The 14,133-nt window shown below is 38.4% G+C and overlaps 1 protein-coding gene across 1 annotated transcript in view; it reads left to right on the forward strand.

The window, feature by feature from the left end:
• The window catches only part of LOC114466902 (phosphatidylinositol 3,4,5-trisphosphate-dependent Rac exchanger 1 protein-like), a 121,325-nt gene that overhangs the window by 79,006 nt on the left and 28,186 nt on the right, over nucleotides 1–14,133 (forward strand). The window contains 4 exon segments of the mRNA XM_028452772.1: nucleotides 6,522–6,670; nucleotides 6,753–6,838; nucleotides 10,916–11,055; nucleotides 12,423–12,555. Of these exon segments, the coding sequence (XP_028308573.1) occupies nucleotides 6,522–6,670; nucleotides 6,753–6,838; nucleotides 10,916–11,055; nucleotides 12,423–12,555 (508 nt within the window).

Below are 14,133 nucleotides of genomic sequence, written 5' to 3' on the forward strand. Positions count from 1 at the left end.
ATCTATTCTTTTTATTTAAGTAAGGACAGTACATATCAATGAACATTCAAAAAAATGTAAATATGTCAGATTATAGCCATACGCTAATTTCCATCTGTTGTCCCTCGACAGGCTGATGTAGGAAAATGTCACACTTAACAATAAAACAAGGCGAGACACAAAAGACTATACAAAAGGATTACATACAGGACAAGGAACATTGGGATCATAAAATACAGTAACTTTTCATTTAAATGGAACACTGGGATCAGAACTACAGTATTAAGGGAATGGACAGGATGCTATAGGGCAAAGAAAAGGACAGGGGAAAGAAAAGCAGTTCACTTCCACATACTCAGAGTTGATCAGTTAAAGGAGTGCATACAATAAATTTACATTATTGAGTTTCATTATCTTCTAAAAAGATAAAATAACTTATTTTAAGTGCCACTGTGCATTGCAAATAGCCCTGAGTTTCATTTTTCAACAAAAAAAAAAAATCACTTAAAGTGCTATAGTGCATTGCACATGTCCCTAAGATGCTCCTCTCCTTTAAAAAAATAAAACATGTATATCTATTTAAAATGCTATAGTGCATTGCTCATAGCCCTAAGGTGCTTCTTTTTGCAAAAATGTTTTTTTTAAAGTGCTATAGTGCATTGCACATAGCCCTAGGGTGCATTATAAAAATAATAGTTTAAATCAATTGTGGTCACAAGTCTGGGTTGATCTGAGCCACTCCTTTAAATTACTTTTAAAAGTGTTAAAGCTGGGGGCTTCCCTCACTGTGGTTGTGGTAATAAAGCTGCAGTTTGTATAATCCTCTTTCCGCTCCGTTTTGAAACCAAAACTTAGCCACCCTTACCGGTGTCTTTGTGAATGCTCTCAGTGACTTTTTTCTCAATAGAGAATAGCAGCAAATGTGTTATAGGAGGTGTTTTAGAGACTCTGACATGAATGTACGTATCACTCTGTAGTTACTGTCAGCTCATCCCTGCCACAAGCACACAGAGCACATGTGATCATCCAGACTGTAAAATGAATTCACCTTGAATAAGCTTCTCTTTACACGCGATTTCTCTCGTCTGTTCTCACTCTCCCTCTGAAGCCAGTGTACGCACAGTCACGGAGGGTCGTGAGGACGCAAAGCAGTCCGTTCCTCTTCAGTGTTTGTGACTTTATTCTGTTGCTTCTCCACCTCAGTCTGCCTTTTTCTGCTTGATTTGCTGTGTAACTGTTGTTCAGAACACTTTTGATTACAATATGCTCAAAGATGATTATAGATTTTTGACCAAATGATGCCAAAAAAACTTACATACTGCAGCTTTAAATGTTGTAGTTGCACGAAATAACTTCCAATGGAAACGTATATATTTGTAAGTTGTGTGTCGCAGCAGGGAAATTATGCACAAATCGTGTTGACATGCACGAAAATATATCTTTTTGTGAAAGTGTCATGTTTTCCTGTGAGATCGTGTTGAACACACATACTCGTTCATACGTTTTAGTGTGTTCTCAGTTTTGGAACGCAACATAAACCCAATTAGGAACTGGCTGACAAGCTCAGTTTGTTTGTTGTTTCCATCTAAACTGTGGCATATTGAGCAAACTTTTAATATTCTAGGTTTCGTCTAACAGCAATTTCCTCACAATATAGTGTACACATTTGTATATGCATATACTTCATCAAAATATTATTTTTATGGGACTTTTGTGTTCTCCCAGCCACAAAATCCATACGTACGACGAAACAGGAAATGAAAAGTGCCTGATTTTTGTGATCTACCATTTGTTGCTGTTTATGTCAGCCTGAGTGACTTCCTCCAACTTCTGCCTAAACTAGAAAAGTCCCATTCCCATCACCTGTGAGCATCATTTAAATGCTTCACTCCAAGCTGTGAAACTAAAGTGTCAGGTGTAACAATGTGTTGCAAGTCACACTGACAACTTCATGCAGGTGCTATATAATGTGGCTGGCAGCTGTTTTCACTATCTCTGCTATCATTTTACCTTAATGTCACCTCACATTAGTGAGATGGGTGACATACTTGGTGAATCCAACAAGTCAGTTGTGTAGACTGTCCTACATGTTCTCAGCTGATGTCCTGTATTTCTAAGAGCGGGTTTGTAGATCGGGCGTGTCCCAACTGACCCTCACGGTGCATGGCTGACACATAGAGGCAGTAGTCAATTTAGAGACTCGGGTGAACGGAACTTATTTGGTTTGTAGAAGGAAATCTGAGTCACTAAATACAATCAGGCACATTTTGGCGAACCTACACTGTCTGGGTTATATTTGGCTCATTTACAGTTGTTCTGTTTCTATTGATTAATGAGCATATAGTTGGTGAAAATGGATAGATAAATGAAATGAACTAAAATAATATGTCAAAACCAGCCAACAATCATTTTTCCTATAGCTTTTAACTAAAAGACAAACATTGCTGCACTGGTTCACAGTCAGATTATTGTTTCCTGTCGGGACTGGAATAGGAAACACCTTTTTCCTCATTGTTTTATTGCTGTCTCATTTCTCTCCAATCAGGATTCCTCTTGGCATCTGTTTTTTCTACTCACTGCAGATTTTTCCCAGAATTCTCTCCTCCCTTTGCTTCATTTTTGTCTTCCCTGCCTCTTCTGGTATTCATCTCCCATGTCCTCTGTTCCCCCTACGATAAAGGACTTGCTGGTTGTGACACAGTGCATGTGCCAGAGCAGTGAATGCAGCTCAGCTGATTCCCATGGGGGTTCTGAAAGGGCTTTGGGGACAACACACTCACACACTGAGCTCTTTCACTGTATGATACTATTATAGAGCAGTCACGTGTTGACCGGCACCCGGGCAGTGCAGTCGCACACACAGACACACATCCATGCGGCGTTCTTCATTCAAATGGATGCTGCTCCTCCCAATCGTCCCCACATCCATCCCGGGCTCTTAGCCAGAGTCGAGGCCCAGCTTAGCCAAAGGCTGACCCACCGGATCTGTGCCTAGGACACTGGACTCACACAGCGGGCACACAGAAGCGCCATTATTCTCCCAACGTGACTGAAGATGTGAAGGATGACTGCCTTTAGAGGCTTAACTGGCAGTTTTTGGTACTCATGTCCGTGTATATTAGTCTTAATTATTTGGATATTCGTCCTTTCTTCCACGCAAGCTTTTTTAACAAAACTCTTCTTAAGCACACCACACAAAAAGATAAATTCCCAGTTCGTTCTGTGTGTGATGTCAATAAATAGGATTAATTGGTCCTATCAAAATAAGAGTGAGTGCTTGTGTCTGTTGCCCTGCGAAGGACTGGCGCCCTGTCCAGGGTGTACCACCGCCCAGCGCCCACTGAGAGCCGGAGATTGGCACCGGCAGACCCCCGTGACCCTGAATAACAGGAACAAGTGGGTCTGAAAATGGATGGTTGGATGGTCCTATCAAAAAAGTTGATATTTCAAGACTGATCCTGGATGGTCCTGAACTGATCCTGCCTGTTTATTGTGGCGTAGGACTGCTCTGTACTGATTTATGTAGAAGAATAGCTAACTGGCCAATAGGTGCAATGCATAAAGTCACATGACTGCTGACCTGGTGAAATCAAACATTATGAATACATAAATAAACCAAACTAAAATGTGGAGATGACGACAAACATTTAAACATACTGTATCTAATTAAAGGAACCAGAGTTGTTATGTATCTACTAGTGCTCCTCATTTCTTGTGATCAGCTTCCGGCTGATGTTGGTAATTGAGGTATCGAAACACGGGAAAAAATACTTTACTGCCCTCATAGAAGCTGTGAGAAGTCGCTCATCTTAGATTTGATAACATCTATTGTTTGCCTCGCACCAGCAACACAGTCGATAGTCACTAGTTTATTTGGATACTAATTGGACCATTACACTGCAAAACAAAACTGAAGTAAGCAGGCTTTTTACAAGCATAGACTGCATTAGAACAGGAGCTATGCCGATAGAAATCAGGTGGGTTTTTCATCAAACCCAGCTCAGGGTTAAGTCCAGGTTAAACCTGAGAGTCTGGCTCCCTTAACCCGGGTTCTAACTGGAACGGCGGTTTCATCAGCTAGAAAACACCTTGGTTACCATAGTAACACAGTCTGTGGGTCAAACCTGCTCCTGACCAGGTTTAAGCAGCAGGCTTGGCTTAAGCTGCAGACGCACTCTCATGAAACCACGTCATCATTATTAAAGAAGTCATTTAGTGATGCTTTAAAACACTCAATAAAGATCTACAAAAGGAAAAAGGAGTCAAAAAGACTTCTGTTATACTTTTTTTTTAAATACCGCTTCAATATGGTACTGTATGTTAAAAGGAAATGAAACAGACTATAATGGTAAATGCACACGATCAGTGTGTGATCACATGCTTCAGTTGTTTGCTATGATAAATGGACTAAATGAAATAACACCTTCTTTAACCCTTTACTACTTTTAAAATGTTCAAACCACAGTCGCTCCTTTTTTTTTTTTAACGTGTCCGTCATTTATTTTCACTGCTCAGTAACAGATGACGTCACGTCCTGTTGGTCTCAGCACTGGTTCCTATTGGCTTCTCATTCATCATAAAAGCTGCAGCGCATGCGCCGTCGATCTCGTGGGTCTTATGAGGACGTGTACTTAAGCTAAACACTGTCAGCTGGCTTGGCTCAGCTGGAGAGCTTTGATGAAATGGTAAAAGCCAGCATGGTCACTGACGGCTTAGCTGAACCAGGTTTAAACCATAAGCCTGGCTCTACTGAGAACACTTTGATGAAATCGCCCCCAGGTGGGATACCAGCTTTAATAAATCCCAAACGGTCCAGTCCTCAACCTGGTACAGTGAACTTTCCAAGATTTTTTGTTCTGTCCGGTCTGAGGGAATCCGTTCTACAGTATGTGCGGCATGCTTTAGTCTGAAACAATATTGTAAAATAATTTACATTTACTGCATCAGATTTTAATTCTACTGCAATTGTTTTGGTAAAAAAAAAATGAAAATCACAAGATCAGATAAAGGAAAGAGTAACAAATTTGTTGCATGCAGTGAAAGGGAAAAGTGCGTGCAAATCAGAGAGGTCACAGGCAGCGCACTCCACTTTAAATATTATTGGACTTAATCATATCTGAATGCCAATCTTTAAACATCTTTTTTAACTACTCAGTTCATATGCTCGCAAAATTCACAACAAGACTCAACAGGCTGTGAACATCTCGCCTGTGATTGTCTCAATGTTGCCCCTTGAAGGCACCGTATTCCACGGACTGAGCTGATTATGGATAATTTACACTTGGCAAGTGAAGACATAAATCATGCTGAAACCACATACTAAGCACATTCTAGGTAATGTCAAACGCAGACTTTTCTTATCTCAGAAAGCAATATACTGTAATGCGTTGTTTTGGCGAACGTTTGGTATTATGAGAGACTGAATATGATATTTAATTCCATGTAGAGAGGCTAGAAAAATTTTAATTAAATGTTTCTGCCTTCAATGTTTTGTTTGTGTTTAACTCCTTCTTTTGTTTGGTTATTTGATAGTGTGAGGTCAGGGTTGAGCGTCGTAGCTACTTGGAGTATCAGAGTAGCAGCTGCTAACTGTAAACTCTGTAAACAGCTGAAAGCTCACAGGTTTACTCAGCGCACCAATGTTTTCATCACTGCCTTAAATTTAGAATCGCTGGTAAACACAACCTTCATGATGTGCAGTCAACACACAGTTATCTCAAACTACAAAACAAGCGTGGAAGGTATATTGTTGTAATCTATGAAATCTATCAAATAACAATCTAAGACAATACAAGACCCCAAACACAATAAGCTTGTTGAGAAGATGGAAGGATGAATGCTGTGTGAAGATAAATCATACATTTAGGGCAGCGATTCTCAACTGGTGGGTCGCAGACAACTGGTCAAAAATAAATACTTAATACTCAATGTCTCTCATGTTGGACTTGTCTTTTATTTTGAAATAAACAGTCTTTTGACAGCCATGCTGTGAATTGCATGTTGTACAGGAAAATATATTTATGTTTTAAAAAAGATTATATATGTGTAATTTAAACAGATTTTTTTGAAAAACTGTTGCGATTTAATGACCGTGGCAAAATGTGGGACCAGTTGAGAATCTCTGGTTTAGGGTTTTTAAACTTCAATAAAATAGTTGAAGGTTAAAAGCAAATAATTTTCATGATATAAAATCCACAAAATAAAAGCTAATAGTGTAATTAGAACGAAAAGGCAAAAAACTGATGGGCAAAGTATCTGAGGTGTTTTAAAGGTAAAGCCACAGCAAGATTTCAACATTTCAAAACAACCATAGTTTAAATTGATCAACTGTTAGAGATGCCCTTAAAATGTAGAGAAACTCTTTGTTTATGCTGATTCAGCATCACCACCTTACACCACCTTTTACAAACCTACAATATGTAAAGAATTGAGTTCAGTGCAGTCGATCCCCATTTTTCTTGTCTTTACCACTGTGGTAACCAATGGAGGATCCTTCTGTGAAACTAACAGCCGTGCTGTGCCATCTGTCCCTGTCTACGCAGATGGTCGGCCTGCAGGTGGGAAGGAAGATCTACACCATCAACGAGGACCTTCTGTTCCTCAGACCCTTCGCAGAGGTGGAGACCATGATCAGCCAGGCCTTCTGCATGCGACGCTCTCTGCGGCTGCTGGTGGCCACTAAAGCTAAGGAGTGAGATCCAGTAACACACTTGTGCAAACTGTAAGTGTGTAGCTCAGTGTTCTGATGCTTTTTTTAAAAAAATTTTTTCCAGGATCGTGAAGATCCCTGACAACCCCGACAGCCTCTCATTCAGAGTGTGTGGCTGTGCACCTCCTCACGTTCACGCTGTCAGGAAAGGTGAGGAACCCCCCCCCCCGTAGACTGTCAGAGACCACAGTGGATTAGCAGAGTCAACAATACAATAAAAGATCTGAATTTTAAGTATTTTTTTAGTTATATAAAAGAAGTTCCATTTGTGTGACAGATTTGGGTTGTGTTGACATCCATTTGGTGAGTAAAAGGTTATTAAAGCTGGTGTTTTATTGCTGCTACATCAGGTGTAAATGCCACCTCACATCCCACATTAAGAGGCACTAAATACCATTTCATGCCACTTATTTACAAAATGAGATTTTTTGAAATGTGTGTTAATACTCATTTATTCCATCATTATGCTCTATTGTTGTTAATTCATAATGTTCTGAGCAAAATGTTGTAGTCGTACAGAGACCACTTGGAATCAGAAATAAGAGAAAGAGGGTACTTCAGCCGAAATAGTTTGAGAACCACTGCACGAGTACAACACATGATTTTCTGAAAACTAGCTTAACTTAATTTTGATTCAAATGTTTTTTCAACATTCAAATGTGTTTGTTATTTTTTTTTCTGAAAATTACTTATTTGCAGAATGGATAGACAATCTGTAACACAGCAAAATACACAAAAGCACAACAAAAATACACAAAATGAAAACAGAATTACTCAAAATGATTAAGAAAATAACAGAAATGCACAAAAATGTCTCCAGAAACACATAATTACTACAAAAATACCACCCCTCCCCAAAAAAAAGTTACTCTAAAAACACCCAAAATTAGGATACACTTTACAAAAGAACACCAGAAACACACAAAATGACAACAAAAATACACATATATAACAGAATTCCACAAAAATAATGTAAAAAACTCAAATTGACAAAATGACAGAAAATATTCAAATTGACCACACAGATTACTCCAAAAATGACAACAAAACAAGTCATAACACTGGCAAAAACACTCAAAATGACTCAAAAAACATGCACAACAGCAGCAAAAATACACAAAATAAATCTACAAAACATATGATATAACAGAAAAATACACGATAACAAAAATTCACATTAACTTTTTGTTCTTTCCTGTATTAATGCTCAAATTTTGTCATTACCCAAAATCCTGACATTCATGTAATTATGTGGCCTTCATATTAGATAAAATCACATTTCTGTGGCCCCCGCTATGAGAACAGTTGTCCATCTCTGGTCCGGTATCTCTCACACAGGGTGTTTGGTCACAGAAACATTAGTTTGACTTTGACCATAAAGGAGAATGAAAATTAATGAGCCGAGTCGCATTCTCGTTACAAGGACGTGTCGTCGGATTATCTCCTGTTCTCAGTTACAGAAGTCGTTTTCTTTCTATCTCACACATGTGTGAGAACATCTGTCAGGCTTTGAGCCCATGTTCACAGGATCACAGCCGCTAACTGTGTTTATGTCAGAAAGACAAACAATTCTGAGCAGATTCAGGAGAAAATGAGGAAACTGGAGCCTCTAACCACCTGTTACACTCTGCTGTTAGCGAGCCTCGATTGGGTTTTTATGGCCACCTGTCAGCCAAGCAGGCTGCTGTCAGGGTTCACAGCACTAACAGGCCAAGCCCCAGTGTCAAAACATACACTATGTTCTGCAATCAGGTCATGAATGGGCATAAAGGGCGGAAAGAACAGCATTATTTTTTCCCACTTTCTTTTATTTCCTGCTCTGACCTTTCCATCAGATGTGTGCATTGCCTTGAATGACTGAAAATATAACATGGAGGGTTTATATGTGGTTTACTGAGACACGAATCCTAAGTTATAACCCAGACAGAAGGAGAAAACTGATTCTCACCAATCCAAGAATAGGGATCGTTGGGCTTCTTACCACTTCTCTCCCTTCATTCGCCCAGTGTCCTCAGCTCCTCTGACTCTTCTCTGTTTCCATCTGATTTCAAAGTGTTCTGCTCCGCTTCTTCTCTTTCTGCTGCTGTGTTGATGGGTCAGGTATGGTCAGAGTCGGTAATTATTTGCACCCTGTGTAGAAGTGATGCGCCTGCTGGTATTTTTAGAATGACGACGGTGTTGATTGGACTCAGAGGATGGGGGCAGTGTGCTATGACACTGAACACTTTTATTTTCTGAGGATTTGGAAGAACAAAAGAAACTTGGTTTGGACATAATTTACATTCATGCAATGTTTCTGCTTTTAAAGGAAACGTTTGAATTGCTCCACATTACATGAAATCACAAAGGGTCTGCGCTCGGTCAACAGCTCTCATTCAAAGCAATGTGATTCGTCTTCAGACTCTTAATGACACTGTTGATAGTTTTGTGATTAGATTCAGATTCAGTTTATTTGCCATTTGCAGTTTAAAACCACATTGGAAAAGAAGGTGCAAGTAGCTCAAAGTGTACTGTCAAACATTCATTCATGAAACATAGAAGACGGTCTTAAAAACAAACAAGACACTTAGTTAAATAAGTTAAAAAGGTTACAAAAGAGTTTAAAAATGACGTTTGTTAAAACGCAATTAAAAGGTAAAAGATAATGAAGCCTGATCAGAGTGCTCCGTTCAAAGACATCACAGCTTGTGGAAAAAAGCTTTTGCTGTGGTGACATTTACCACATGTGATATAAAAAATGTAAAAGAATCTGCTTATTGAGAGTAAATTCTATCAATTTACATAGACAGAAAAGCCGCTGGCGAGACTTTTTCACAACAGCACTTATATTTGAACTCCAGCTTTGATTGTTTGACAATGTCACACCAAGAAATTTACAATTTTGAACAATTTTGACCTCCGCACCATTTACAAAAACAGGTACAGGTACAGGTTTACTTTTACTAAAATCATACAATTATTTTAAACTTACAAGAAAAAAAGTCTCCTTTAAAGCTATTTTTCGCCTCAGTACCTCCCTGTTATACTGTACCTCATTTTCTCCATACTGTACATATTGAGGATTCAGTTCACAGGCAGCATCTTTATCCAGTATCCTCAATATTTTCCTCATCTTGGCTGATAAATGCAGTAGATCTGCAGCAATGGTTGCTGTAATAACTTGATAAAGATGGATGTGTGTTACATGTCCTGTAAGTTTTCTGACATTTCTTGCATAAATCGGTGTTTAAACGTCTCTAGTTTTTGTAATTTGTTGGGTAAATAGTGAAAGGCTCCACAGACTTGGCAAAAAAACACAAAATATACATGTGATTATGTTCAACTAGGCTGCATTTAAACCTGATTGGTTCCTGGTGTAATGAAATAGAATGATTTCATTGTCATTATAAACAAGCAATGTACAACGACATAAAAATGACAACTCTCGTGGTGTAAGATACAAACAGGAGGTGTATATACGAAGACACTTGAGATATTCGTCAACCATGTGTGAGCCAGTGGCGTCCTGATCAAACATAAAACGTAGAATTCTCTTTAACTGTTCAGCCTCGTCATATTTTTATGATCGTGGTCTGATTCGTTCTCGACTCCCAAAAGTCTTTGGTCTTGTCTTGGTGTCGGTGTGTTCTGGTTTCAGAAGAGTCTAATCTTGGATAGTAATGCCTTGAGTAAAACACGACACTATCACACTCTATTTTACATGATGACAATCAAAGTTTTTCTGGTTTATTGATACCTCATTGTAAGAACATCCTTTCCCTTAAAACACGTGTCAAACTTGAGGCCCGTGGACCAAATCCATCCCCTTAGATCATCCAACGTGGTCTGCAGGAGAACGTGAAAATGACAGAAAACAAGTGAATGTATAAATTACCAACTAATTCAGTTGTAAATCACTCCCTCTACATTCACAAAGTCAATGAAACTCCACAATATTTGCCACGGCTTGCAATTTCTGCAGTGATTTTTAACCAAAAATTGATAAAACAACTGTAATTTTTTTCTAAAAATCCTTCAATCTCTCACAAAAAATTCCCATAAATACGAAACCAATTGGTCACAAAATCCAGGAATTCTGAAATTAAGATCTTATTGAATCTAAAGTGAATCTTCCTTTCCAAAACCCTTTTTGTACTTTTTTACGTCTTTTCAAAGATGCTTCAGTGAAAGTCTCCTCATAACATTGTATTCACACCACTCTGTCATCCTCTGTCCACCATACTGCAGGCTGGGAGGCGGCAGGGGCGGGGCTTCAGCCAGGTCAAGTCATCTTGAAGGTCAACGGCAGTAACGTGAACCACAGCGACTACCGTGACGTGCTTGACCACTTTAGTGCACAGCACACACACCACGAGCCTCTGCAAGCTGTGAGTTACGCAACACAATTCAACACAATGACTTTTACTGCTCCCAAACTTCCAGTGCTTTATTTATCACACAGTCAGACCACTTCACACAATAAATAGCATGATTAGTATCAGTAGCAGCAAAAGATTTAGATTTGTAAAGTCACTGAAAAGGGTACATCATGTAGTGAAAGCATTATGTATCCTAAAATCAATTAATCTGCAAGAGCAGAAAACTACAACCCTTAGCATCAGTAACTCAGGAATTAGAGGTATAAAAAAAGATACAGCATTTGATGACATCATCTTGTCATTTTGTGCATTGGTTTTGCATTTTTCAATTCAATTCAATTCAACTTTTCGTTATATAGCGCAAATTACAACAATAGTTATCTCGAAGCGCTATCAAAATATAAAATTATTAAGAAATCATAGTAGTAGTCTAAATTAGTGAGTTTTTTTCAGATTTTATTACTTTATTGTTAAATATTGACACTCTTCTGTATCAATATACAATAGATGAGGAAGTAGTTAAGATTACATTCATTTTCTAGAGGGACAACTGAGTAAAACTTGACAGTTTCCCACTGATCACCTGATTAGCTCCTGAATATCTCGCCCCATGATGCATTAATAACATAGCAGATGATCAATTCATCCACTACCGCTAAAATTATTCATACCCCAAAATGTCAATTCATGCAATGTTGCAGAAAAAAAACCCCACATTTATTTATTTCATAATGTGTTTATTTGTTATTTTTTATTTCAATATTATTTATTAATTATTATATGTATTTATGTATCTATCATGGTTTCCTTGGGGTTTTTTGTTTCAACGCTCTGCTTTTACAGGCTTTAAATGATCTCAGCAGATTTTTCCATTTCCAAACATTTGCGACTAAACACCAGTTATTACAGTCAAAGACGGCGTAACAAGTGTCACAGCTCCAAACTCCCCCTGAAGTTTTTTTGACATTCCTACGGGAGCACGTCGTGTCTGCGGGCGGTTTTTCACACGGCCACGGGCAGAGTTTCCTACTCTGTGTGCTGCTGTTTTGGTGTTTTTTACCAGAGTCGTCTCTAGTCCTGTCCAGGAGAGAGAGAAAGAGAGAGAGAGAGAGAGAGCACTCTGTGAGCAGCCAGGTCTCTAGGTCTGGTCTCGTATCGGTTTTCCAGAAAAATCAGCTTTGAATGAAAACAATGCAGCTAAGTTGATTGGCTATTGGCTCTGTTGAATATAGATAGCTATAGTATGTAGGATCCCAATCGGGGGGAAAAGGTAACTCAGGAAACATTGAGATTCTGTATTTGAGCGGCTCTGTTTCCTGCCCATTTTATTTCATCAATGATGAATATAAATGAATATTCCTGTGTGTGTCCCAAAGTGTCACTGGGTGTATCGGGCATTTGAAGATGTGGAGGAGCTGAAGAGGGATGAGAAGGTGGAAAGTCCCTTCAGGCGTTACCCAGTAGAGAATGGCTCTGACTGTGAAGAGGAAAACTGCACCAATGGAACAGGTGACACGTTCAGGTTTCACACTTTGACATAGTTCATCACCTGAGCTCACCTAATAAACACGAGGGAAGTTTACCTCACTGTTCTCACTGCTTTTCATTGTCAACTTTACAATAAATGTATATTTTCATTCATGTGTAAAAAAAGCATCATTTCAATTTTGTGTTATTTTTTGCCTAGTTTTGAAATAGCATAATATTATATTAAGGTTTACGTTTGACTTGTATATTTTTCTTATTATTATTAATGCATTATTATTAATAATAATATCCATCCATCCATCCATCTTCAAACTCACTAATTCCCATTTATCAGGGTCACGGGGGTGCCATTTTTCGACTCTCATTGGGCGCTGGGCGGGGGTACACCCTGGATGGGGTGCCAGTCCATCACAGGGCGACATAGACAGACAACCACTCACTCTCTCATTCACTCCTATGGGCAATTTAGAGACTCCAATCAACTTAATAACTTTACTTTTTGTCAAAATATTATATATTTATTATAGGTTAAAGTTTAATTTATAATAAATATATCATATTACTTGAAGTTTTATACATAAGGCTGATATTGCGCTGTCGTTATTATGACATGACACCTGTCATTAGCACGAGTAAGGTGTCATGATAGCTGTCATTAAGTGTTCTTCATTACCCTAACCCCACTAGTTCACTCATCCTAACCCAAAAAATTAATGACAGCCTTTACAACACCATATTCATGCTAATGACAGATAATGAGAGTGTAATGTCAGCCTTATGTACAGTATAAAACGTAAAGTGTGATCATATTTTATTGTGATATATTTGCTATCTATATTATTTATTAACTTATTATATTTATCTTCTCATGCCATCATTGCTGGCGAGTGAATCATCATTCGTGATTACTACAGATAGTGTTACTATCTCTTGCTGCTTTGTGCGAGAGGCGAGTGTAATCATAGGCGTGATATGAAAGTAAATCTGTGGCCGTCACCCTCTGCTCAGCGCAGATAGCTACTGTACTTGTTTCTTTTTTCTAGTTACTCTTTTCAAATGTCAGTCACTGTATTTCGGTACAAAGTGGCCTCAGAAGTGCATCATTTGGTGCACAATTTAACAAAAACTCAGTTTGAAGATGGTAATCCAACGTGCTACAGTCAAAGAAAAATCGTCTCTGGTTCTTCAGTGTAGCCTTAGGAGCTGCAAGAAGAGCAGAGATTTACGCAATGAATAATACTTTGTTTCATCTGCAAGGCTTTATCTTTTAAATGTGACATTCTACTTGAAGAATTTACCCATTAACATTTTTTAAAATTGTTATCGTTATTGTATAACATACTTCTGTTTTCGGTTAAAACAGTTTTCCTTCATAAAACATAAAAATTCTCCTCGAGGTTTCATTTCTTTTTTTGTAGTACAAAGCACTACCTAATAAAGTGCATTAGTTATTGCTTGTAATTTGACATCAGCATCACTCCATAACTGCCTGCTCTAAAGCCTAAAGCAAACGTGGCCACCAAAGAAAATGCACAAAATGACATAAAAAAACTTACAAATAAATAACAGAAAATACACTACACAAAATTACAACAAATA

This window comes from Gouania willdenowi, chromosome 7 (genome assembly GCF_900634775.1).
Source record: "Gouania willdenowi chromosome 7, fGouWil2.1, whole genome shotgun sequence".
Taxonomy (NCBI): Eukaryota; Metazoa; Chordata; class Actinopteri; order Blenniiformes; family Gobiesocidae; genus Gouania; species Gouania willdenowi.